At 58.8% G+C, this 25000-nt stretch overlaps 1 protein-coding gene across 2 annotated transcripts in view; it reads left to right on the top strand.

The window, feature by feature from the left end:
• The window catches only part of NIBAN1 (niban apoptosis regulator 1), a 48060-nt gene that overhangs the window by 12673 nt on the left and 10387 nt on the right, over positions 1-25000 (top strand). Inside the window, exons 2-5 of one of the 2 annotated variants that reach the window (XM_055123393.1) lie at positions 10490-10620; positions 11254-11385; positions 13494-13608; positions 18691-18858. In XM_055123393.1, coding sequence (XP_054979368.1) covers positions 10490-10620; positions 11254-11385; positions 13494-13608; positions 18691-18858 — 546 coding nt within the window. The remainder of the gene's footprint in view (positions 1-10489; positions 10621-11253; positions 11386-13493; positions 13609-18690; positions 18859-25000) is intronic. The other variant, XM_055123394.1, reaches the window with a different exon arrangement.

The raw sequence follows: 25000 nt of genomic DNA, 5'->3' as shown, positions 1-25000 counted from the left end.
AGGGAGACAGAGAAATTAAGGCCAGAAAGGAGATGCTGATTTTTCTCTATTGATTGATCCCTGGCATCCGTAGGGTCCCCCGAGCACCGCCAGGAGTGATTCCTGAGTGCAGAGCCAGGAGTCAGCCCTGAGCTTCGCCGGGTGGGACACAAAAAACAAAACATGAAAAAAAAATTAAAATAGGAATCTTGGGGCTGGAGAGATAGGGCAAACAGCAGGATTGCTTTGCAGGCGGCCGACCTGGGTTCGATCCCTGGCATCCCATTGGGTCCCCTGAGCCCCACCTGGCGTGATCTCTGAGCACAGAGGCAGCCCCGGGCCCCTCCGGGTTTGGTTCAGAAATAATGCAAGAGAACGAAGGGCATCTTATACAAAGCGAGAAAGGGTTAATGTCATCCCGGTCAAAGTCCCAGTGACGTTTTGTTGTTGTTTGATTTTGTTTGGGGGCCACGTACACACACGCACGCACACACATACACATGTACACACATATACACACATATACATACATAAGCACATCCGCACATATATGCACACATACACACACATACACACATGCACACACATACACACGTACACACATATACACACATACACATATGCACACACATACACACACGTATACACACATACACATATACACACATATACACATACACATATGCACACACATACACACATGCACACATATACACACATACACATATGCACACACATACACACACGTATACACACATACACATATGCACACACATACACACATTCACACAGACACACATACATACATATGCACACACATACACACATATGCACACACATACACACACATGCACACGCACACACACATACACGCACGCACACATGCACACCCCAGAGAGGCGGTTCCTGAGGGCAGTGGCCAGCTGTGAGCCTGACTCTCGATGCCCTCTGCCCCCAAGCCCTATGCACCGGGTCCCTCATTTTGAAACGGGCTCTGAGAGAATCACATGTCAGTGCGGGCTCTGGGGGCGGACAGGGGAGCAGACACGGGAAGTGAGATCATGGGCGTGTTGGCGCCCGGCCCCTGCTGCTCTCGGGCCGGGGCAGGAGCGGAGAGTCCCCGCGCGGCCGCCCTTCCTCCTCCCAACGGTCTGAGACTCGGCAGAGCCCGGGCCGCGGTGACGGCTGGGACTCTCGGGATGACTGGGTGGGCGTGCCGTGCCCTGGGACTCACAGCATACCCGTGTGCCGCCCTTGGAGTCTGGGCACGACTCTGGTGATGCTTCGTGGTCTCACGGGGCAATGGCGTGTCAGAACCAGCAGGATATTACACTGCCCAGTTGGGGGGAGATGTGTGTGTGTGTGTGTGTGTTTTGGGTCCCACCCGGCGATGCTCAGGGCTGACCCCCAGCTCTGCACTCAGGAATTACTCCTGGCAGTGCTCGGGGGACCCTATGGGATGCTGGGACTCGAACCCGGGTCGGCCATGCACCAGGCCAACGCCCTCCCCGCTGTGCTGTCGCTCCAGCCCCCAGTGTCGGGTTCTTTTGGACACAGGGCTGGCAGGGTGTCGCTGTCGAACGTTCTGACCCCCTGTAGCAGGAAACACGTGTCTGATACCCAGAGCTTGGGCACTGATTGCCCTGTGCTCCTGCTCCCGCACCCGAACCCACTCTCCTGTACCTGGGCATCACCCCCTGATCGCACGCTCAGGTCTGGGCATAGGGAGGGCGGAGGGATGGTTGGTCTCGTCCACTGACCCAGTGCCCCTCGGGTTCTGGCGTGACACAAACAGGGGCCCCCAGCTGGGAGCGGGAAGGGTGGACAGGAAGCCGCCAGCTCTGAGAGGAAGTGGTTTGGTGCCCACACAGAGGGGCACGGTGGAGGGGGAACCCACAAAGGGTACCGAGAGAGAGAGAGAGAGAGAGAGCAAGGGAGAGAGGGAGAGAGAGAGTAAGAGAGAGAGAGGGAGAGGGAGAGAGAGCAAGGGGGAGAGAGAGAGGAAGGGAGAGAGGGAGAGAGAGGGAGGGAGAGATAGAGAGGGAGAGAGGGAGAGAGAAGGAGGGAGAGAGAGAGGAAGGGAGAGAGGGAGGGAGAGAGAGGGAGGGAGAGAGGGAGGGAGGGAGAGAGGGAGGGAGAGAGAGGGAGGGAGAGAGGGAGGGAGAGGGAGGGAGGGGGAGAGAGAGGGAGAGAGAGAGGGAGGGAGAGAGGGAGGGAGAGGGAGGGAGGGGGAGAGAGAGGGAGAGAGAGGGAGGGAGGGAGAGAGAGAAGGAGGGAGAGAGGGAGGGAGGGGGAGAGAGAGGGAGAGAGAGGGAGGGAGAGAGAGAAGGAGGGAGAGAGGGAGGGAGGGGGAGAGAGAGGGAGAGAGAGGGAGGGAGAGAGAGAAGGAGGGAGAGAGGGAGGGAGGGGGAGAGAGGGAGGGGGAGAGAGGGAGGGGGAGAGAGGGAGGGGGAGAGGGAGGGGGAGAGAGAGGGAGAGAGAGAGGGAAGGAGGGAGAGGGAGGGAGGGGGAGAGAGAGAGGGAGAAAGAGGGAGGGAGGGAGGGAGGGAGGCAGAGAGGGAGGGAGGGAGAGAGAGGGAGGGAGAGAGGGAGAGAGAGAAGGAGAGAGAGAGGGAGGGAGAGAGAGGAAGAGGGAGGGAGGCAAGGGAGGGAGGGAGAGAAAGGGAGAGAGAGAGAGAGAGAGGGAGGGAGAGAGAGGAAGAGAGAGGGAGGGAGGCAGAGAGGGAGGGAGGGAGAGAGAGAGGGAGGGAGGCAGAGAGGGAGGGAGGGAGAGAGAGAGAGGGAGGGAGAGAGAGGGAGAGAGGGAGGGAGGGAGGGAGAGGGAGGGAGAGAGGGATGGAGGGGAGAGAGAGAAAGTGCTGGGGCATACATCATCGTCTCTGTGCATCTCTGTGCGTCTCTGTAAGTACCCCCACTTAGGCGTTGGTTCCGCTGTTATTGTCACCCCGGGGCAGTTATCAAATATTTAGCATTTGTTAAACGAGAGGGAACGAAGCTCCTCAAAGCTCATCTGCGAAATTAAATATTTGCCTTCTCCAAAGCGTCTCCTCGGGAAGCTCCCGGCCCAGCGTGGGTTGGTTTTATTTACTCTTCCTCACACCCATGATGCAGAGAGGCCTCCAGGCCGCAGTGTTGCTCAGGGGCCGTCCTCTGAGTCAGAAATGCTCAGGAGTCGGCCCCAAGCACAGAGCTAAGAGTCAGCCCTCAGCACAGAGCCGGGAGTTAGCCCTCAGCACAGAGCCAGGAGATAGCCCTGAGTACAGAGTTGGGAGTGATCCGTGAGCACAGAGCTGAGAGTCTGCCCTCAGCAGCGAGCCAGGAGTGATCCCTGAGCACAGAGCCAGGAGTGATCCCTGAGCACAGAGCCGGGAGTGAGCCCTGAGCACAGAGCCAGGAGTCAGCCCTGAGCATCACCGGGTGGTTTTGCACCTTACTTTTGAGGGGCCACAGGGCGTGCTCGGGGGACCCTCCTGGTGGGGCCTGGGCCCGTGCAAAGCCCCTTCTCCGCGTACTGATTAGGTCTGCGGCGTTTGAGTGGGGAATGTGGGGACTCAGGGGAGCCTTTGGGACACCCACGGGGTCCCCCCGGTGACCGTGCAGGGGAGAGGAGAGAGAGGCAGCCTGGGTGCGGGGCTTGGCCGTGTCCTCCAGGCCCACCTCGACCACCGGGACAGCTGGGAGGGCTGCACTGACCAAGGCCGCCGAGAGCCCCCGTCCCCCAGCCCCACGGGGTCAAGCCGCAAGTGACGTCCACGTGTGCACGGGTGGGGGCTGATCCCCGACACCCCGCTCCTGGTGGAGCCGCAGAGTCAGGGGGGCGAGAGGAGAGGAAGGTCCCCCCAGACCCTGCCCCGGCCTTCTGGGGCTTTCTCTCAGGGAGGAGTTTCAGGAGGAGACAAAATCTGTCCATAGAGTATAAAGAGGTTTTATTTGGAAGTTGGTTTTTTTTTGCCTTTGGGGTCCCACCCGGCGATGCTCAGGGCTGACTCCTGGCTCTGCACTCAGGAATCACTCCTGGCGGTGCTCGGGGGACCCTATGGGACGCTGGGAATCAAACCTGGGTCGACGTGTGCCAGGCAAACGCCCTACCCGCTGTGCTATCACTCCAGCCCCCTTATTTGGAAGTTTTGAAGGAGGGAGGAGAGAGAGGGAGAGAGAGAGAAGGAGAGAGAGAGGGAGAGAGAGGGAGGGAGGGAGAGGAGAGAGAGGTAGAGAGAGAGGGAGGGAGAGAGAGGGAGGGAGAGAGAGGGAGAAGGAGAGGGAGAGAGAGGAGGGGGAGAGAGAGGGAAGGAAGGAGAGAGGGAGGGAGAGAAGGAGGGGGAGAGAGAGGGAAGGAGGAAGAGAGGGAGGGAGAGAAGGAGGGAGAGGGAGGGAGGGAAGGAGGGGGAGAGAGCCGGAGAGAGGGAGGGAGAGAGAGAGAGAAAGGGAAGGAGAGAGGGAGGGAGAGAGGGAGGGGAAGGGAGAAAGAGGGAGGGAGAGAGAGGGAGACAGGGAGAGAGGGAAGGAGAGAGGGAGGGAGAGAGAGGGAGGGAGGGAGGGAAGGAGAGAGGGAGAGAGGGAGAGAGAGGGAAGGAGAGAGGGAGGGAGAGAGAGGAAGGGAGGGAGGGAAGGAGAGAGGGAGAGAGGGAGAGAGAGGGAAGGAGAGAGGGAGGGAGGGAGTGTGTAATGGGCTCTCTTGAGCCCCGACCCTTCCCCTGGGGGGGTGCTGGCCCACAGCCCGCAGCCTTGAGGGCACCATATGTGCTTCCTCTGTTCGAGGGGCCCTTGTGGGCAGCTGACCCGGGTGTGGCCCCCAAACAGAAAACAAACCAGAGAGGAAAAGCCGGAAGGGGTCCCGACTCCGGACACGCCTGGGGCTGTTGGGGCAGAGCCCGGGACTGGGGGCGTGGGTGGCCCTTGCCTCTGTCTCCGGGGCTCTGGGGAGCAGCAAGTCCAGTGGGTTCAGGGGCATGTTTGTGGCCCCTGGGACCGGGAGGGGGCGGGGCGGGGCGGAGGGGGGAGGGCTGAGGGTGGGGAGGGTCGTGTTTACTCTGTTTCCTTAGTTGTTTGCTTGGGGCTCAATGGCTCCTCCTGGTGCTGGCTGGGGGTCACTCCCGGCAGTGCCCCCACCCCGGGGCCCCTCTGAAGCCTCTCCCTGGCCCCCGTCTGTGAGCCCTGGCCTGTGGTTTTTTTTTTTTTTAACTGTATCCCTGGGAGATACAGTTACAAGCTTTTTTTTTTTTTTTTGGGTCACACCCAGCGATGCTCAGGGGTTACTCCTGGCTCTGCACTCAGGAATTGCTCCTGGCAGTGCTTGGGGGACCATATGGGATGCCGGGGATCGAACCCAGGTCGGCCACGTGCAAGGCAAACGCTCTACCCGCTGTGCTATCGCTCCGGCCCCCAGTTACAAGCTTTTTTAACTGTATTCCCATGAGCTACAGTTACCAGCTTTCCTGTTTGAGTGTCAGCCGTACAGTGATGGAACCCCCATCCCCCACCAGGGCACATTCCCCACCACCCGTGTCCCCAGTATCCCCCCATCCCACCCTCCCCCTGCCTCCATGGCAGACAATCTCCCCCATACTCTCTCTCTGCTTTGGGGCATCATGGTTTGCAATACAGACACCGAGAGGCCGTCCCGTTGGGCCCTTTGTCTATTCTCAGCACACATCTCCCATCCCGAGCATCCCTCCAACCATCCCTGACTCAGTGACCCCTTCTCCATCCCAGCCGCCTTCTCCCCCAGCTCATGGGACAGGCTGACAACCATGGGGCAATCCTCCTGGCCCTTGTCTCTACTGTCCTTGGGTGTCAGCCTCATAGTCTGTTATTTTATACTCCACAAATGAGTGTAGTCCTTCTATGCCTATCCCTCTCTCTCTGACTCATTTCATTAACATGACACTCTCCATGTCTATCCACTTAGAAGCAAATTTCACGACTTCCATCTCTCCTAACAGCTGCATAGTATTCCATTGTGTAGATGTACCACACTTTCTTTAACCAGTTGTCTGTTCTCGGGCACTTGGGTTGTTTCCAGATTCTGGCTATTGTGAACAGTGCTGCAGTGAGCATACGGGATGAATAAAGTTGTTGTTGGTTATATTATTATTTTTTTGCCTTTTGGGTCACACCCAGCTATGCTCAGGGCAGACTCCTGGCTCTGTGCTCAGGGACCCTGGGAGGTTTGGGGAATGGGTTGGGGGGGAGTCAAACCCAGGTCAGCTGCATGCAAGGCAGACGCCCTCCTCATTGTACCATTGCTCTGGTCCCCGAACAGTAGCTCTTGGCTAATTTCTCACTCGTGCCTATGACCCAGAAATTGTTTCATCAGCAACTAATAGGTCCGAGGACTCAGCCATCAGCAGTGGGGCGATCGAGGCAGCGTTTGCCGTGGGGGTGAGTTCTTTAGCCATGCTGGGTTCCATTTCGCTGCCCTCCTTGGCTTGGCCATGCCTGGTTTGCTCTCGGAAGACTCATCAGAGACGTCCTCTGGGGCCAGGCCCCCGGCCAAGGTCAGGACCGGTTCAGAAATGTTGACGTTCTTGCCCGGGTAGATTAGCACCTGCTAGAATGCCCTCGCTAACGAGCGGCTCTATCCGGCTGGCAAAGAGCTTTGAAGGGTCAGATGGTCCACACGAGGTTTTCTGAAACTTTTCCCACTCGCTACCTCGACTTTTTTTTTTTACAGATTTGCAAATCCTTTTCGTCCTTTTTAAATTTTTTAAAAAATTTTATTTTTATAAAGTCCTTCACAATGGAGTGGAGCGATTGCACAGTGGGTAGGGCATTTGCCTGGCACGTTCTATTCCTCCGTCCCTCTCAGAGAGTCCGGCAAGCTACCGAGAGGATCCTGCCCGCACGGCAGATTTTAGCTAGCCTGGCAAGCTCCCCGTGATGTATTCGAGATGCCAAACACAGTCACAACAAGTCTCACAATGGAGACGTGACTGGTGCCCACTGGAGCATATCAGTGAACAAAGGGATGACAGTGATGCAGTGACTTCACAGTATTTGATTGCATTTTAATATCCGAACACCAATCCCACCCCCATGACACCTTCCCACCACCATATTTCAGATGTTTCCATCCCGAACCCCAACGCCTGCCCCAAAGCAGAACCGAAATCATTTATTTTGTGTTGTATGTTATAAATAAACTGCTGGAAATGCTCCAAAAACGTTTCCTTAGAGGAAAGAGTGCGGAGATTGTTGTATTTCACCCAGGGGCCACTAAGCCCTTCTATAAGAGATCACCAACGCGGTGTTAAACGTTGAGACTTGTGTGCTTATATCTGTATAACTAAGGTTGGCCGCCTCCTACTTTGAACCCCGTCAGCGGTGGTGCAGTACTCTCGGAGTCTGGGTGGTGTGAGGTAGGAGATGTCCAGGAATAGTTCCCTCGTGGGTGGGGCTTGGCCCGAGCACATGAGGGGCGGCCGTGAGCCTGGTGGCGGTTGAGTTCTAGAGGTTTCCGGCTCTCGGGGCTGGGTCTCGTGGGGCAGGGAGGGTCTCACCTGCCCCCCTCTGGGACTCCCTGAATTAAACAGCCTGGTGCAGGGTCCAGTGGACCCCCACTTTTTTGGGGGGTGCGGTTTCGACGGGGGTGGGTGATCTCGACCCTTGGTGAGGGTCTGCATGAATTCATACCCCCCTTGCCTCGTCCACCCGCCTGCGTTTCTCGGGCCCAAAGGGTTCTCAAGTGGAATGAGCTTCCAACCCCAAGACTCCGAAAGAGGACCCAGGCCTGGGGGTGCTGAGGTTTGGGGGCCACTTAGAGCCGGGTGCAGTTTTGGTGGTCCCAAGCCTGGCCGGGCAGAGTTCGTTTATGACTGGACGTGGCCCCCTAGATTCCTGAGCACTGTCTGGGGGCCCCAGAGGCCGAGGGCCAGACCTAGTGTGATTCCATGAAGCACTTCTGTCCGCCTCGTACCCCGGTCCGAGTTCCTCTGCGTCAGAGTCTTTAAAAACTTACCCGAGTCCCAACTGTAGGAGCGAGGAACGAGAACGTGCTGGCTTGTCAACACGACCGTCTTTTCTGCTCAGAGAGATTTGTGTCTCGCAGGCCAGTCCCCAGCCCAGCTCTCAGGAGCACTTTGGTTTGGGTTGGGTTTTTTTTTTGGGGGGGGGTCACTCCTGGCAGTACTTAGGGGCTTCCTCCTGGCTCTGCGTTCAAGGATCACCCCTGGGAGGGCTCGTGGGGGGCCAGATGTGTGCCAGGGATCGAACCCAAGTCAGGCGCATACAAGGCAAGGGCCCTCCCCGCTCTCCTATTGTGCCAGCCCAGGAAAGCTCAGGAGTTTTAATAAACTGTGCCGAAGGCCGATCAGTTCATAAGCCTGACACATTTCCCGAGAAGCAGCCATGGGGGGGGGGGCTGGAACGACAGCCCATCGGGGAGGGCGTTGCCTCCTGAGCACAGAGCCGGGAGTCAGCCCTGAGCACAGAGCCAGGATCAGCCCTGAGCACAGGGCCAGGAGTCAGCCCTGAGCACAGAGCCAGGATCAGCCCTGAGCACAGAGCCAGGAGTCAGCCCTGTGCAAGAGCCAGGACCCACTGCTGAGCACCGCCAGGCGTGGACCCCAAACAAAGCTAAAACTGAATAAAAAGCAGCCCCCTCCGTATATTTAAGAAGTCGAGCAGGCGCTAGGTTCTGTCACGGAGGCACGAGGGAAGGGCCCATAAACGCGATCCCCAGTTAAATGCTCATAAAACCCGAGTCTGTTTAGCCCGGCTCCAAGTGGCAGGGACGCGTGCCCAATCCCGGCGGCTTTATTTGCTTCTGGGCGACACCTGTCACTCGTGCTCCTCCCGGTGCCTTGCCCAGGGCCCTGCGGTCAGCACTGATGCTCGTAAACAGAGCCAGGAAATGCCATTCTGGGCACGAGAGGCCAGAGCTGGCTTCCTCCGCCCCGAGAGACGCACACGCCCAAGCCAGGGGCGTCTGTTTCGTGTCGGCCAAAGAACATCCCTTGTTCTTTGTGGGGGGGGGGCGGTGCTTTGGGGCGGTGACCGCCCCCCCCGCAATCACGGACTCAGATTCCTCACAGTGGACATTGCTGTGTGGTCAGAATCCCCCTCGCGGTGAAGTTCCGCCGGCACCAGAGCCCGTCTGTGAAAGCGCATTCACATTTAGGGGGCCGGAGAGATAGCGCAGTGGGTAGTGCATTTACCTTGCAAGTGGCCAGCCTGGGTTCCATCCCTGGCTTCCCATAGGGTCCCCCGAGCCCCGCCAGCCCACTTGTGAGCACAGTCAGGAAGAAGAAGTCTGGAGCACCGCCTTGTGTGCCCCACACCCCCAAATATATATGTCTGCATTTATTAATTTATTTTTTTTTGCTTTTCGGGTCCCACCCGGTGATGCTCAGGGCTGACTCCTGGCTCTGCACTCAGGAATCACTCCTTTGCAGTGCTCGGGGGACCCTATGGGATGCCGGGGATTGAACCCGGGTCGGCCTTGTGCCAGGCAAATGCCCTCCCCGCGGTGCTATCGCTCCAGCCCCTCAGGTTGGTGTTTTTCTGACTCTTTCGAGCTCCCAGAGACTGTGAGTGTCCCCCGGGGCCGCGTGTGACCTGTTCTTCGTAGCGCGGCCCCCCGGGAGGCTCTGAGGGTCTCCAGGCCTCTGCTCCCCTTCCCTCCCCACCCCCAGCTTCCTGCCCCCACCCGGCCCCCCTCAAGCCCCAACGCTGCCCCCCCTGCACAGTCTCTCTGGCGTGGAGCGATGCCCAGGGCCCGGGTCCCTCCCCGGCTCTCCTCAGCTCCGCGTGGCTCCGTCAGCTCTGGGCGAGGGACACACCTGGGGCCGGACCCCACCTGGGTCCCTGGGAGGGGTCTCGGGCCCAGAACGGTCCTCGGTCTGCCGTGCCGGGCGGGAGGGCCACAGAGTGGGCGCCCGGGGCTAAAGGGACGAGGAGGCACAGTGGGGACTGGGGGCCCTGAGGGGGCGGGACAGGGGCTCTGAGGGAAGGTTTCCTGAGGGGGCAGAGACGGGGTCTCTGGGGGGCGGGGGGTTGGGTGTCCCTGAGGGGGCAGGTTGGGGCCCCTGAGGGGGCGGGAACTGAGGGTCTCTGAGGGGGCAGGTTGAGTGACCCTGAAGGGCAAGAGTTGAGTGTCCCTGAGGAGACGGGGGTTGGACGTCCCTGAGGGGGCAGGTTGGGGTTCCCTGAGGGGGTGGGGACAGGGGTCCCTGAGGGGATGGGTTGGGGGTCCCTGAGGGGGCAGGGATGGGGGTCCCTGAGGGGATGGGTTGGGGGTCCCTGAGGGGGTGGGGATGGGGGTCCCTGAGGGTCGGGGATGGGGTTTTCTGAGGGGCGGGTTGGGGGCCCCTGAGGGGATGGGTTGGGGGTCCCTGAGGGGATGGGTTGGGAGTCCCTGAGGGGGTGGGGATGGGGGTCCCTGAGGGTCGGGGATGGGGTTCCCTGAGGGGCGGGTTGGGGTCCCTGCGGGAAGGGGGGTGGGTGGCCCCGGGGTGCCGGGCTTCGTGCCTGCGCCGGGCCTGGGCCTCAGCTGGGACCTTCTCCCCTGCAGGCAAGACTGAGGCGGTCGTGCGGAACTTCAGCCCCTTCTACCGCCGCCAGTACGCTGCCGCCTTCTGCGGGCACGTGTGCAACCAGGTGCAGCCACAGCGGGACGCCCCCTCCCAGCTGCTGAAGACCAAGGTGGGCCTGGCCGGGACCTCCCTGCCCCTCACACCGCAGCCTGCTCCACAGGCAGTTCTGGAAGCCTCCAGTCACTTCCTGTCCAGTCAACTCTCGGGGGCCGGGAAGATGGCTCAGTGGTCAAGGACCTGGTTGCACATTCACAGGCTGGAGGCGAGGGCCGGGACCCGCGTGATCCCCCACCCCCAAGCCCTGCCAGGTCCGATCTTGGGAGCTCAGGGGACCCTATGGGATGCTGGGAATCGAACCCGGGTTGACTGCGTGCAAGGCCAATGCCCTCCCCGTTGTGCTATCGCTCTAGCCCCTCTCCTTTTTTCAAGAGTCAACACTCACGCATATTTGGGGGTCTTATTGGAGGGTGGGGTGTCTCCCTTCTCTTCCCTCCCACCCACACCCCCGTTCCCGAGGCCAGTCGCGGGGGGGAAGGTATTAGTACAAAAGGATTCTGACGAGTTTTCGTTGTTTTGGGGCCACACCTGGCTTAGGTGTGCTGTGTTCGAGGATTGCGCATGGTCGGGTCGCCTCTTCCGGAGGGTCAGGAGCAGGAAAAAGGGGTGTCTCGGGGTGGGCTAGAAGCAACACCCCCCCGTCCCACACCCTGGTGCTCACTCTCTCCTCCCCCCACCCCCCAAGCCCCCGCTGGAGCCCGGGACGGTGTTGTTTGAGGCCGAGTTAACCCAGTTTGCTGACGACATAAAGAAGTGGCGGGAGAGATACGTGGTCATCAAGAACGACTTCGCCGTGGAGAGCTACGACAGCAAGGAGGTAGGACGCAGTGACCAGGCACGGCCATCTCCGCGAGGAGCCTCCTTCAGGGTAACTCGAACCCCCCGCTCCCCAGATACGTGTGGAGTGTCCACGGTGTGCCCCGAGACGTGGGAGGGTCTGGGTGTAGCCGCTGACCGGCCTGTACTCAGGTTCGAAGGGTGATGGGGACAAGGAACTGCCAGCAAGCGTGAAAACGGAAGGTCGTGCTGTGGGAGCCTAAAGCTAGAAAGTACTAAAAGTGCTGGGATGTACTAAAATGTACTAGAAGGTACTAGAATGTACTAGAAGCACTAAAATGTACTAGAAGGTACTAGAATGTACTAGAAGTGCTGGAATGTACTAGAATGTACTAGAAGCACTGGAATATACTAGAAGTTACTAGAAGCACTGGAATGTACGAGCATGTACTAGAAGGTACTAGAAGTGTTAGAATGTACTAGAATGTACTAGAAGCACTGGAATGTACTAGAATGTATTAGACGGTACTAGAATAATGTACTAGAATGTACTAGGAGTGCTGGAATGTACTAGAATGTACTAGAAGCACTGGAATGTACTAGAAGTTACTAGAAGCACTGGAATGTACTAGCATGTGTACATGCTAGTGACCCCACAGGTGCCCTTAGGGCCCTGTCTCCACCCCCAGATCGTCTTCCCCTCCTCCATCTCCCGCCTCCCTGAGGGCCAGTGAAATTCTTTTCCCCGGGTTCCTGGGAATTCGGGATCTTTCATGCACTGATTCAACTTCTAGATGCTTCCATTGATCTCTCTCTGGCCCTTTGTCGTCTTGGTCGGTAAAATGTGGACCAGGAGATCTGCAGGCCCAGAGTCCAACTCGGTTCCAGCGCTCTGTGACCGGAAACGGAACCAGGTCCCATGGGGCCGGAGCCTGTCATGTCCCTGGATGGCCGTCCACTCTGGCGGTCACCCGTGTCCCCATCTCCACTCAGTGCACATGCCGAGAAGCTTCCAGAACTCAGGAAGCTGGACTCACCAGATCACGGGTTGATCACCAAGGCAGAACTCCGGAGGCCCTGGACTCCTCATGTTCCAGGGACACCCAGAGCCCTGACCAGGGCTGTGCTGGGGCCCCCAGGGACGTGCCTGGTGACACTCTGGGGACCAGGTGGTGGTACCAGGACTGAATGGAGCCGGCCACGTGCCAGACCCCTGCTGCCTAACCAGCAACTGACCATTGTCCTACAAATTCCTGCTATTTTGATCGTGCCATCCGGCCAAGAATAGTTTATTCATTCCCCAGAGCACATTCTAGTCCATTCTAGTACCTTCTAGTACATTCTAGTCCATTCTAGTTCCTTCCAGTACAGTCTAGCCCATTCTAGTACCATCTAGTCCATTCTAGTACCTTCTAGTACACTCTAGTCCATTCTAGTACCATCAAGTCCATTCTAGTACCTTCTAGTATATTCTAGTCCATTCCAGTTCCTTCTAGTCCATTCTAGTCCTTTCTAGTACAGTCTAGTCCATTCTAGTACCTTCTAGTCCATTCTAGCCCATTCTAGTGCTTTCTAGTGCATTCTACTACATTCCAGTGCCTTCTAGTACATTCTAGTACCTTCTAGTACATTCCAGTGCTTATAGTACATTCTAGCTTTAGGCTCCCACAATTTCTGTGTTCACAGTACCTTCTGGGGTTCTCACCTCTGCACCCCCCCCCCTGTCTGCTAGGGTGCTGCGGTCACTGACACCTCCCATCCCGAGCCCCCGGCCACTCCCACAGCTCGGCCTTGTCCATCCTCCACCATCTGGCTGCAAAAACCAGGCTCGGGCCGGGAGCCAACGTGGTGCCCATCTCCTGAGTCGTATCTTGGTGGTGGTGATGGCCCCTGGCAGTGCCACGGCGGTCACCTGCCCTCAGCCTGCTGAGCCGTCCACCCCGAACCCATCCGCATCTGCCCCCCCAGGGGAGTTGGGGGCTGGCACCCAGAATAGGAAGCACGGGCAGCATTTTTTGGGTCACACTCAGGGCTGACTCCTGGCTCTGCACTCAGGAATCACTCCTGGCGGTGCTCGGGGGACCTGTAGGATGCCGGGGATCGAACCTGGGTCGGCCGTGTGCCAGGCAATCGCCTTCCTTCCCGCAGGCCTTCCAGAGAGGGGCCGCCCCCAGGAGCCGCCTCCTGTCCGCCAACGGCCGCGTGCTCACCTCGGAGGCAGAGTACAACGCCCTGTCGGACCAGCACTTCCCGGACCCCGAGGGTGAGTTGCACCGGGCCTGGCTGGCGGGGCTGGGTGGGTGGGTGGGTGGCGCTCCCGGGCACAGGGCAGCTCCATGGCATACCGCAGGGCTCAGCCGTGGGACGGGCACGACAGTGACCCCGGCTGCCCTGCGAGATACTGGACACCCCAGGGCAGGGTCACCTGCACCCATGGACACCCAAAGGGAGGGTCACCTGCACCCACGGGACACAGGACACCCAGGGGAGGGTCACCTGCACCCACGGGACACAGGACACCCAGGGGAGGGTCACCTGCACCCACGGGACACAGGACACCCAGGGGAGGGTCTGTTGAGCCCATAGGACTCCCAGGGGAGGGTCACCTGCTCCCATGGACACCCGAAGGGAGGGTCACCTGCACCCATGGGACACAGGACGCCCAGGGGAGGGTCACCTGCACCCATGAACACCCGAAGGGAGGGTCACCTGCACCCACGGGACACAGGACGCCCAGGGGAGGGTCTGTTGGGCCCATAGGACGCCCAGGGGAGGGTCACCTGTGTCCACAGTGCTTACGTGTTGCTGTCCAGACAGTCTCGGGAGCAAATGTCCTTCATCCCACCCCGGCCACCGCTGGCCACCGCTCAGGGTCCAGGTGCCTGCGTTTGGACTCAGTGGCCTTGCGTCCTGGGAACGGCTGTCCGGGGGCAGAGGACAGCTGAACCCCAAGTCGGGCGGGCGGGGTGCGGGGACCAGCCCCCAAGGCGGTTTTCCAGAGTCCAGGAGGTGGGGCAGGAGCGGAGTGACCCTCGGAGCTGGCGTCTGCGTGAGACCAGGGATGTGTGAGGGATGGAGCGTCCCTAGGGGCCGACAATGCTCGGGAGAACTTTGTTCTCCTACGAACCTGTCAGCTCCTTTTGTTTGGTTTTGTTCGGGGTCCACACCCGGAGGTGCTCAGGGCGCAGTGCTCCTGGCTTTGCACTCAAGGGATCACTCCATGCCCATCTCTCAGCTACTTCAAATCTTGGCCCTTGAGCCCGAAAGCCTGGAAGGTTCTTTTTTTAGCTCTTACCCCCTTTTTGATTCCCTTCAGGACACTTAAACTTTTTTTTTTTAAATTTAAATTTTATTGAATCACCATGTGGAGGGTTACAAAGTTCTCAGGATTATGTCAGTTATACAATACTCAAACACCCTTCCCTTCACCCGTGCCCATATTCCATCACCAACCACCCCATTATACCTCCCGCCCCCTCCCGCCCCCCCAGTCCCCGCCCTTGTAAGTGATAAGTTTCACTTCGTTTACGCTTTATCTTGGTTACAGTCCATGTTTCAACACATAATTCACTATTGTTGCTAGGGTTTCCCCCCAAAAAAGAGAAGACAGTCCCACTGTCAAGGAAGCATTTGATGGCTCTCCATTGCTGAGAATGTAGAGATATTAAGTCCCGCTGTTTGTTACATAACTTTTCTATTATTTTCCCCCCTCGTCCCGCGCCACCGAGATCACGCCTCTTTAGTAATCACCACGCTGCCTGACAAAGGGAAAACAAACCAAAAGAGATGGTTATTTCTCGTCATCAGCCAGCGTGGGGCTCTGGCTTAGTTGATAGTCTGGTAGAATGTCTGCAAGCAGTTTCTGGAACCAAAAGTAATACGCTGGTATCGGCCCCGGCTCAAGATTCCACCAGCGTCCCGCTGTTCCAAGTACATAATAATTTATTCCCTTGTATCCGATTCCCACGCCACCAGGTCCGTGTCAGCTTAATGGACATCATACTATGGTTAACGCCACGCCGCGTTTCTTCCCGAGAAAGAAGGATATTTCTTCTCAGCCGGCGTGGGGATATGGCTTAGTTCAGTCTATAGAGATGGCTACCACTTTGGTGGCCTTCAATATTTCAGCAAAAGACTTACTATTCTTGTTAGGATTTCCCACCAAAGTCCGACCCGCTAAAAAGGAACCATTTCATATTGGTGATGATTAAATGACAATAGGTTGCGCGGCCATGGCAGCGGCTTCGAGGCTTTGAATTTCTGTATAAAGTCCAGGGAAAGTACAGCCAGAAATTACACGTCACTACAAACTTTAACCCTATTATGGTCCCCCCAAAGTCCAACCCATTACAAAGGAACCATTTCATATTGCTGATGATTAGATGACATTAGGCTGCCGCGGCCGCGCGGTTTTGGGTTTCTATATAAAGTCCAGGGAAAATTCTGCCTAAAATTCTATCGCTACAATCTTTTACCCTTTAACAAAAAACTTAGTACTATTGTTTGGGGTTTCCCCCCACGTTAAGCCCTGCCAAAAAGGAACATTTACACGTTGCTGACAATCAAGAGATATTAGGCTGCTATCACAGCCGCGCGGTTTTGGATTTCTATATGAAGTCCAAGGAAAATTCTTTTGGTAATTGCATCACTCGCTGGCAGCGCCTGGGCCAGAAGCTCCCAGCACACAGTTTGGAGGCATTTTGGGGGCGCCGCTCGTGTCCAAAGTGGTTCAGTTGCCTCCGGGGTTGATCTCGCGCGGGGCCGCAAAGGCACACTTAAACATTTTTTAAAAAGATTTTAAATACTCAGAAATTGATGGAGAACATTAATGTTCTAGAATGTTCATCAAGCTTCCTGAACTAGGGCGGGGACTATTAAAACTCCACCTAGGGCTGGAGCAATGGCACAGCGGGGAGGGCATTTGTCTTGCACACGGCCAACCCGGGTTCGATCCCCGGCATCCCGTAGGGTCCTCCAAGCACTGCCAGGAGTGATTCCTGAGTCCAGAGTCGGGAGTCAGCACTGAGCATCGCCGGGTGGGACCCAAAAAAGCAAAAAAATTAAAAATTAAAAACAAAAAACAACTCCACCTAGCTTTGTGTAAATCACACCACACCCAGTAAAGACTCCAGGCCTTGGGGGGGGGGGGAATAAAACCCACCCAGATTCTGGTTAATAGGCGTAATGATGTCATTTGGACGGGTGGAGAAAATAGAATCATTTTGTTTATTGTTATTTCCGGGACAAATACCCTGTGTGTTTAATAACACGGCCGGAGGCTGGGTCCCGGACCTGCAGCCCAGGTTCTCAGACCAGGACGGGGGCCATCGGAGCTAAAACATATGTGCGTTCTCCACATGGCTATGGTTTCTTTTGACATCCACGTACGGGTCGACTTCCTCCAGGCGGCCCCGGCAAAGGAGACAGGGCACCAGCAAGCTATGAAATTCCACCGAGGAATTTCCCAACGCACTCAGCCCTCGGAGACAATCTGTTTATTAACGGGTCGGTGGAAGCAATTTCGGAGGGAATGAAAGGAATCTAAGAGGTCAGGCTCACTTGACCCCTTGGCCCGGGGCCCCTGACCAGGGGGCACTCCGGGGCCTTTTCCCGCCTGTACCCTGTGGCCTTCTGGGTTTTAAAAACAGACTGTGCCCAGGGCAGGAGCGAGAGCACAGCGGGGAGGGCGTTGGCCTGGCACGCAGCTGACCCGGCTTCGATCCCCGGCATCCCCTACGGTCCCCCGAGCACCGCCAGGGGTGATTCCTGAGTGCAGAGCCGGGAGTCAGCCCTGAGCATCGCCGGGTGGGACCCAAAAAGGGAAAAAACAGACTGTGGTTCTGGGCAGATTCTTTTCGGCATGCCCTGTTCTCCGGCTGGCCAAGAATGCGAGTTTATGGCCCCTGGCCCACGCTTTTACATGCACAGGCCGGGTGTGTACCTGAGCCTGGAGCCGTGGCTCGAGAACCGTGACACTTTTACACGGCGTCCGGCGAGGTGAGGCCGCCAGGGCGTCTTCCCCCACCCCGGGGCTTTGCCAATAAAAGCCAGGCGGCTCGCTGACTTGGCGTTTGATCAGTGAGCACCGCGTTCGGGGCCCTGGGTGGTGGCAGGTACCGGCAGCCCGCCAGACTCTGCGGGGTAGGTCCTGGTGCTGCCGGAACTCGCATCCTGGCCTGCGGCCACGCGTGTCCCGTCCCTGCTCACGCCCCATTGTTTGGTTGTTGTTGCTTTACATCACACCCGGTGATGCTCAGGGCTGACTCCCGGCTCTGCACTCAGGAATCACTCCTGGCAGTGCTCGGGGGACCCTATGGGATGCCGGGGATCGAACCCGGGTCGGCCGCGTGCAAGGCAAACGCCCTCCCCGCTGTGTTATGGCTCCAGCCCCTCACGTCCCATTGTTGGGGAACAGTTTATAGGTCCCGGCAGATGTGGGGTGAAGGGTGACGGGCGCTTGGAGAAACCCCGCCTTAATGCCAAACACACACATATTTTATAGGGGTCTCAGCTTCCAGGAAGGTCCAGTCACAGAGAGTTCAGCATGACTGACCTCTCACCCTTCCAACTCTTCTTTGCCCCCGTCCAATCCCAATGAAGCTGGATGCTGCCGTTAGGAATGCAGCTGAGAGACAATTCCTTCTTTCTTTCTTCCTTCCTTCCTTCCTTCCTTCCTTCCTTCCTTCCTTCCTTCCTTTCTTTCTTTCTTTCTTTCTTTCTTTCTTTCTTTCTTTCTTTCTTTCTTTCTTTCTTTCTTTCTTTCTTTCCTTCCTTCCTTCCTTCCTTCCTTCCTTCCTTCCTTCCTTCCTTTTCTTTCTTTCGCTTTTTGGGTCCCACCCGGCGATGCTCAGGGCTGACTCCCGGCTCTGCACTCAGGAATTACTCCTGGCAGTGCTTGGGGGACCCTAGGGGATGCCGGGGATCAAACCCGGGTCAGGCCACATGCAAGGCCGGTGCTTTCCCGGCTGTGCTATCACTCCGGACCCTCTGTTCTTATTTTTATTTTTTCACTCTCATTTTTAAGTCACACCCGGTGATGCTCAGGGCTGACTCCTGGCTCTGCACTCAGGAATCACTCCTGGCGGTGCTCAGGGGAACCTAGGGGATGCCGGGGATCGAACCCGGGTCAGCCACGTGCAAGGCCAGCACCCTCCCTGCTGTGCTCTCGCTCCAGCCCCTCACGTCCCATTGTTGGGGAATAGTTTTCAGGTCTGTCCGCTGACCAGGGCTCTGTCCGCTGACCAGGGCTCTGTCCGCTGACCAGTGTCCCTGCGGGGTGCCCGCCTCCCTCCAGCCCCTGCCCCCCCCCCCGACGCGCCCTCACCCGCCTCCCTTATCTCCGCAGCGGGCAGCGAGAAAGACACGCTGCAGCCCCTGGCTGCGCTGCCCACGGCCTTCCCGGTCTTCCTGTGGCTGCCCTTCGCCCGGCCCGGCTCCTTCTGCTGCCCAGACGCGGCCCAGCAGCAGGCCCTGCACGCCCTCCTGGGGGACTGTGTCCGCCACCAGAGCCAGGGTAGGTGCCGCCCGGCGGGCCCCACGCCCACCGCAGTGCCCGCGCCCGTCCCGCACCATCAGACTGGCCGGGGGCAGCTGCCGCTGTCCCTGCCCTTCCGGGCCCGCGGGGATTAGGCTCCTGGCAGGGGGGGGGCTGGCCCCGAGCCTTGGGTGGGCAGTGCTAGCACCCAGCCTGGCCCCGGCTCTGTGCTCAGGGATCACTCCTGGCGGGGCTCAGGGGACCCTAGGGGATGCCGGGGATCGAACCCGGGTCAGGCCACATGCAAGGCCGGTGCTTTCCCTGCTGTGCTATCACTCCGGACCCTCTGTTCTTATTTTTATTTTTTCACTCATTTGCGTGCAAGGCAAATGTCCTCCCCATTGGGTTATCACTCCGACCCCTAATCCTATGATTTGAGTCTCCTGTTTCTGGCCCCTTTGGTGGCACAGGGGCACACACACACATACACACACACACGCACACACACACGCACACAGACACACACGCATACACACACATGCACATATGCACACACACATGCCCATGCACACGCACACTCACACACATACACACATGAATATGTACACACGTACACACACATGCACATACGCACATGTACGTATGCACACACACGCACACATACATACACACATGCACACACATACACATATGAACATGTACATATGCACACACATACACACATGCACACTCACACACATACATGTGTGCACACACGCTCACACCCACACGCATGCACACACATACACCCCTTTAGGTGATGCTTGAACTCACTGCCACGGTTTTGAATCTGGGGTCAGGGCTAATGCACACACACATGCGCATGGACACACACACAGATGCACACACATACATGCATGCACACACGCGTGTACACACATGCATGCACACACATACACCCCTTTAGGTGAGGCTTGAACTCACTGCCACGGTCTGGAATCTGAGGCCGGTGAGTCCGTGATCAGGGCTGCAGCCGTGACGCCCCTTGGGGACAGAATGAGGCGGAAGCCGGGGATTGTGGAGTGGGGGGGGGCGTCCCAGAGGACCCGTGTGGGCCGGGCTCTCTCCGCGTCTCTCACTTGGGGACCCCAACTCCAGCACGTGAGAACCAGCGGGCGCCCCCGGGCTGGAGCACTGGCTTGCGAGCCCTGGGAGCCCTTCACCCGACCCCCCTCTGGCCGGGGCAGCTCTGCAGGGACCCCCCCACCCCCGTCTGGAGCCTTGTGCCATCGCGGGAGCAGCAGCCGAGGGTCACGGCCGCCGACCCACCGTGGACTCGGAGGCAGAACCCGGGACCGGCTTGTTTCCCTGGGTCGGGCCAGCTGTGGTGCTGAGGCCCCACAGAGCCGGGGACGCTGGGCCCCGCAGCAGTGCCTGGGGGGGCCTCGGGGCCGTCCCGGGGGCGGGGGCTGGGGAGAGAATCAGGGTCCGAGAGGCAGACGCCGCCAGCCCTGCCCCCCCCCCCCCGCCTCTCCACCTGCGGCTCTGGGGGTTTTGCGGTTTTTACCTTGTGGGTCCCACCGGCGATGCTCAGGGCTGACTCCTGCCTCTGTGCTCAGGTCTGAGTCCTGGCGGTGCTCGGGGGACCCTACGGGATGCTGGAGGTCGAACCCGGGTCGGCTGCGTGCCAGGCCAACGCCCTCCCGCTGTCGCCTCTTCCCAGCCCTGAACTGTGTGTGTGTGTGTGGGGGGGGGGGGATTGCGGCTGGGCTGAAGACCAGGCACGGGTCCGAGGCGGCCTGACTTGGAAGCCCCCCACGCCGGGACCCTGCTGCTGCCCACAGGCCTCTCAGATATCGCGTCCCCCGGGTTCTGGGCGGGAGGGTGGGGGACCCGCGAGAGGGACCGCAGGGCTGAGTCAGACAGAGCCATACTGGGCTGTCCCTGTGGGTGAGCAGCCGCCCCGCCACGGGCGCCCCTGCACGGCCCGGCCCGTTTCCTTCCTCTCTCACCCCTTGAGTCGCAGCTGTCCTCGGGCCAGGGCGGGCGGGGGAGGGCATTGCTGCTGTGGGGGGCACTGGGAAACAGGAGGGGGGGCCTTTGCCTGCAGGGGGGAGGGAGTAGTTTGCTGCAGGGATGCTCACCCCCCTTGAGAATTTTCCTTTTCTTCTCTCCCTCTCTCTCTCTCTTTCTCTCTCCCTCTCTTTCCCTCTCTTCCTCTCTCCCTCCCTCCCTCTCTCCCTCTCTCCCTCTCTCTTTCCCTCCCTCTCTCTCCCTCTCCCTCTCTCTCTCCCTTTCTCTCTCCCTCTCTCTCCCTCTCTTTCCCTCTCTTCCTCTCTCCCTCCCTCCCTCTCTCTCCCTCTCTCTTTCCCTCCCTCTCTCTCCCTCTCCCTCTCTCTCTCCCTTTCTCCCTCCCTCTCTCTCCCTCTCCCTCTCTCTCCCTTTCTCTCTCCCTCTCTCTCCCTCTCTTTCCCTCTCTTCCTCTCTCCCTCCCTCCCTCTCTCTCCCTCTCTCTTTCCCTCCCTCTCTCTCCCTCTCCCTCTCTCTCTCCCTTTCTCTCTCCCTCTCTCTCCCTCTCTTTCCCTCTCTTCCTCTCTCCCTCTCTCCCTCTCTCTCCCTCTCTCCCTCTCTCTCTCTCCCTCACTCGCTCTCCCTCTCTCTCTTTTCCCCTCTCTCTCTCTGTTTCTCTGTTTTGCTTTTTGGGACTCACCCGGTGATGCTCAGGGCTGACTCCTGGCTCTGCACTCAGGAATCACTCCTGGAATTGCTTGGGGGACCATGTGGGATGCCGGGGATCGAACCCAGGTCGGCCACATGCAAGGCCAATGCCCTCCCTGCTGGTCCGTCCACTCTAGCCCCGTCCTTGCAGGGCATATATTTTTTAGTCCTTTCCAGGTTGCTTCTTTGCCGCCGCCCAGAGAAATACGGGTGTAGGGGTCTGGGGCAGGCAGGGGGAGACTGAGCCCGGGAAGGAAGCGGGGGCGGCGGGGGGAGTCTTGGCTTTGCTGATGGAGACAGCCGTGATGGGAGACTCAGGAAGGAACCGGCTCTGCGACTCACTCCCAGGGCCCCCACAGCTGGAGAGCGAGGGGCCGGGTGGAGCCAAACCTCCCAGATGTTAGTGAAATCTGCAGATTCTTCCCCCGGTCTGTGGGCCCAGGATTGTTTGAGTGTCGGACGTCCCACTTCACACGCTTTGTTTCATTTTTTCCTTTTTAAAAGAATCTGCGTGGAGGCCACCCTAGTTTGCAGGAATCCTGAGAAGCTTGTTGTTTGTTTGGGGCCACGCCTGGCAGTGCTAAGTGCTGACTCCCGGCTCTGTGCTCAGGGCTCACTCCCAGCTCTGTGCTTTGGGTTCACTCCCAGCTCTGTGCTCAGGGCTGACTCCCGGCTCAGTGCTCAGCGCTGACTCCCGGCTCTGTGATCAGGGCTGACTCCCGGCTCTGTGCTCTTGGATGACTCCTGGCTCTGTGCTCAGGGCTCAGTCCCAGCTCTGTGCTTTGGGTTCACTCCCGGCTCTGTGCTCAGGGCTCACTCCCGGCTTTGTGCTCGGGGCTGACTCCGGGCTCAGTGCTCTGGGCTCACTCCCAGCTCTGTGCTCGGGGCTGACTCCCAGCTCAGTGCTCTGGACTGACTCCTGGCTCAGTGCTCAGGGCTGACTCCTGGCTCAGGGATCTCTCTGGGATCACATGGCAGTGCGGCAGGGCCCACGGCCTTACCCCTTGGGCTGTCTCTGCAGAGTCCAGGACGCCTTTGTCCTACACCCCCCCATCCCCACTCACTTCTCTGGGCCACATTTCAGGGCTTGCATCCCCTGGGGACCGTCTGTCTCTCCCCCTCTCTGGGCTTCTTCCGACCTGGCACCCGAGTGCGTCCGCCCGGCCTCGGTCTCTGCCTCCCACGCCCGGCTCGGGGCCCACCCGGAGCCCGGCCAGACGCGAGACGGCACCTCTCCTCGTCCCTGAGGCGTGCTCGTGGCCTTTCTCTTGCTGGCTCCTCTTCGCGTCCGTGTTCCCTCTGCCTCCCGTCCTGTGTTCCCGGTGACACCGTGTCCACGGCCACGGGCTCCCCGTCTGCAGGTGTGGTTGAGTGAGCGTCGCACGCTTTGTTTTTGTCTTGTTATCGTGCCGACGACCAAGTGCCGGTCCCCTCACACGTGCATGTCAGCACCAGCACACGTGCCAGGGGCCTCGGCCATGTATGTGCACGTGGGCGGCCCCGGGAGTCGCACTTACAAGGCAGAGGCCATAAAACATGAGGAAGCAGGTGGCCAACGGGGGGGGGGGGGAGTGGTGCCGTGTCTGCATGTGATAGTCCTGGGCTGGGGGCTGGAGCGACAGCACAGCGGGGAGGGCGTTTGCGGCTGACCCGGGTTCGATTCCCAGCATCCCTAGGGTCCCCTGAGCACCGCCAGGACTGATCGATCCCTGAGTGCAGAGCCAGGAGTCAGCCCCGAGCATCGCCAGGTGGGACCAAAAATAAAAGTCGAGGCTGTAGAGAGAGCACAGAGTTATAAGGGGCCTACCTAGCACGCGGCCGACCCGGGTTCGATCTCCAGCATCCCATAGGGTCCCCCGAGCACCGCCAGGACTGATCCCTGAGTGCAGAGCCAGGAGTCAGCCCTGAGCATCGCCCGGGTGGGACCGAAAAAGAAAAAAAAATTAAATAAGTAAAAGGAAACTGGGGGCCGGAGTGATAGTACAATGGTTAGAGCATTTGCCTGGCACACGGCCACCCAGGTTCAATTCCCGGCATCCCATAAGGCCCTCCGAGCACCGCCAGGAGTGATCCCTGAGCACAGAGCCAGGAGTCAACCCCGAGCATCGCCGGGTGTGACCTCAAGAAAGCAGAAAAAATAAAAGAATCTCAGGCTCCATCCCCCACTACTCAGCCCTGCAAACATCATTTCCCGGGGCCTGGCGGGAGGGGGCGGGGGGTGGTCCCCAGAGTAAGCCCAGCATACCTCAGGCCTAAGCGGGAGAAGGGGGTGTCTGACAAAGGTGTCATTTCGACGCAAACCTTTTTTTCTTTTTCTGGCGGTGCCTTCGCTTTGCTCATGACTCACGGCTCTGGCCGGACAGGACGTTCAACCACAGAGAAAGCCGGCGGTTGGGGCCAGAGCGTCAGAACCACAGGGAGGGCGTGGGCCTGGCACGCGGCCAGCCCTGCTTCCGTCCCCGGCATCCCCACAGGGTCCCCCGAGCACCGCCAGGAGTGATCCCTGAGTGCAGAGCCCGGAGTCAGCCCTGAGCATCGCCGGGTGGGGGACCCCCCCCCACCCACGACCCCCCAAATAAAAAATACAAACGAGAAAATGTGACGGTGTCTCATCCACCTGTCTGGCCCCAGGAGAGCGACGAGAAGGTGGTTTGTCACCAGGGTGAAGGAAGTGGCACTTTCTAGAACAAGCAAGAACTTGGCCTGTTTCCTTCCGGGAGGTGCTCTAAGGGGGGCGGATCAGGAGGCTGCTGGGGAAGCCGGGCAGGCTGTCCCCAGTGGGTCACGCGGGTGTAGACTCCTCGGAGGGTGACCAGGCACGAGCAGACGGGGTGACGGGTCCCCCCGGGAGGGAGCCTCCGGGGACGGCCCTTGGACTGGTCACTCACGGACGCCGTGATGTCCAGCTACACTGTGAACCCGGCACGAACCAGGGGGTGACCCGGTGCCCAAGGAAGCCGGGCAGGGGGACCCCACGATCTGGAGCCGACACCCACCCCACCCAAGAGGTGAGCCTAGACGGGGCGGCCCGGGTTAACGCACAAAATAATGGATAACAAGGCGGCCTCCAAGGTGCACACACATACACACAAACACAGATGTGCACGCACGCACACACACACACACGCAAACACACACAAACACATCACACACAAACACAAACATATGTACATACACACATCACACACATATAAGCACGCGTACAGATAACACATACACAGAAACACACAGGCTCGCAGACACACAAACACATGTACACACATAGCACACAGACACATACACACAGACATACATACATCACACACAGACACAGCTCAAGGGGACTCATCACCCTGCATGGTGTGATTTGGGGGGAACTGGGGAGGCCTTTGGGCCCCTAAATCTAGGGCTTTTCTGGGGTTTCTATTTGTTTTTTAAAAAGTGACTTTTGGGGGCTGGAGCAATAGCACTGTGGATAGGGTGTTTGCCGTGCACACGGCCGACC

Source organism: Sorex araneus, chromosome X (genome assembly GCF_027595985.1).
Source record: "Sorex araneus isolate mSorAra2 chromosome X, mSorAra2.pri, whole genome shotgun sequence".
NCBI lineage: Eukaryota > Metazoa > Chordata > Mammalia > Eulipotyphla > Soricidae > Sorex > Sorex araneus.
This window is presented reverse-complemented; position numbering and strand designations above follow the sequence as displayed.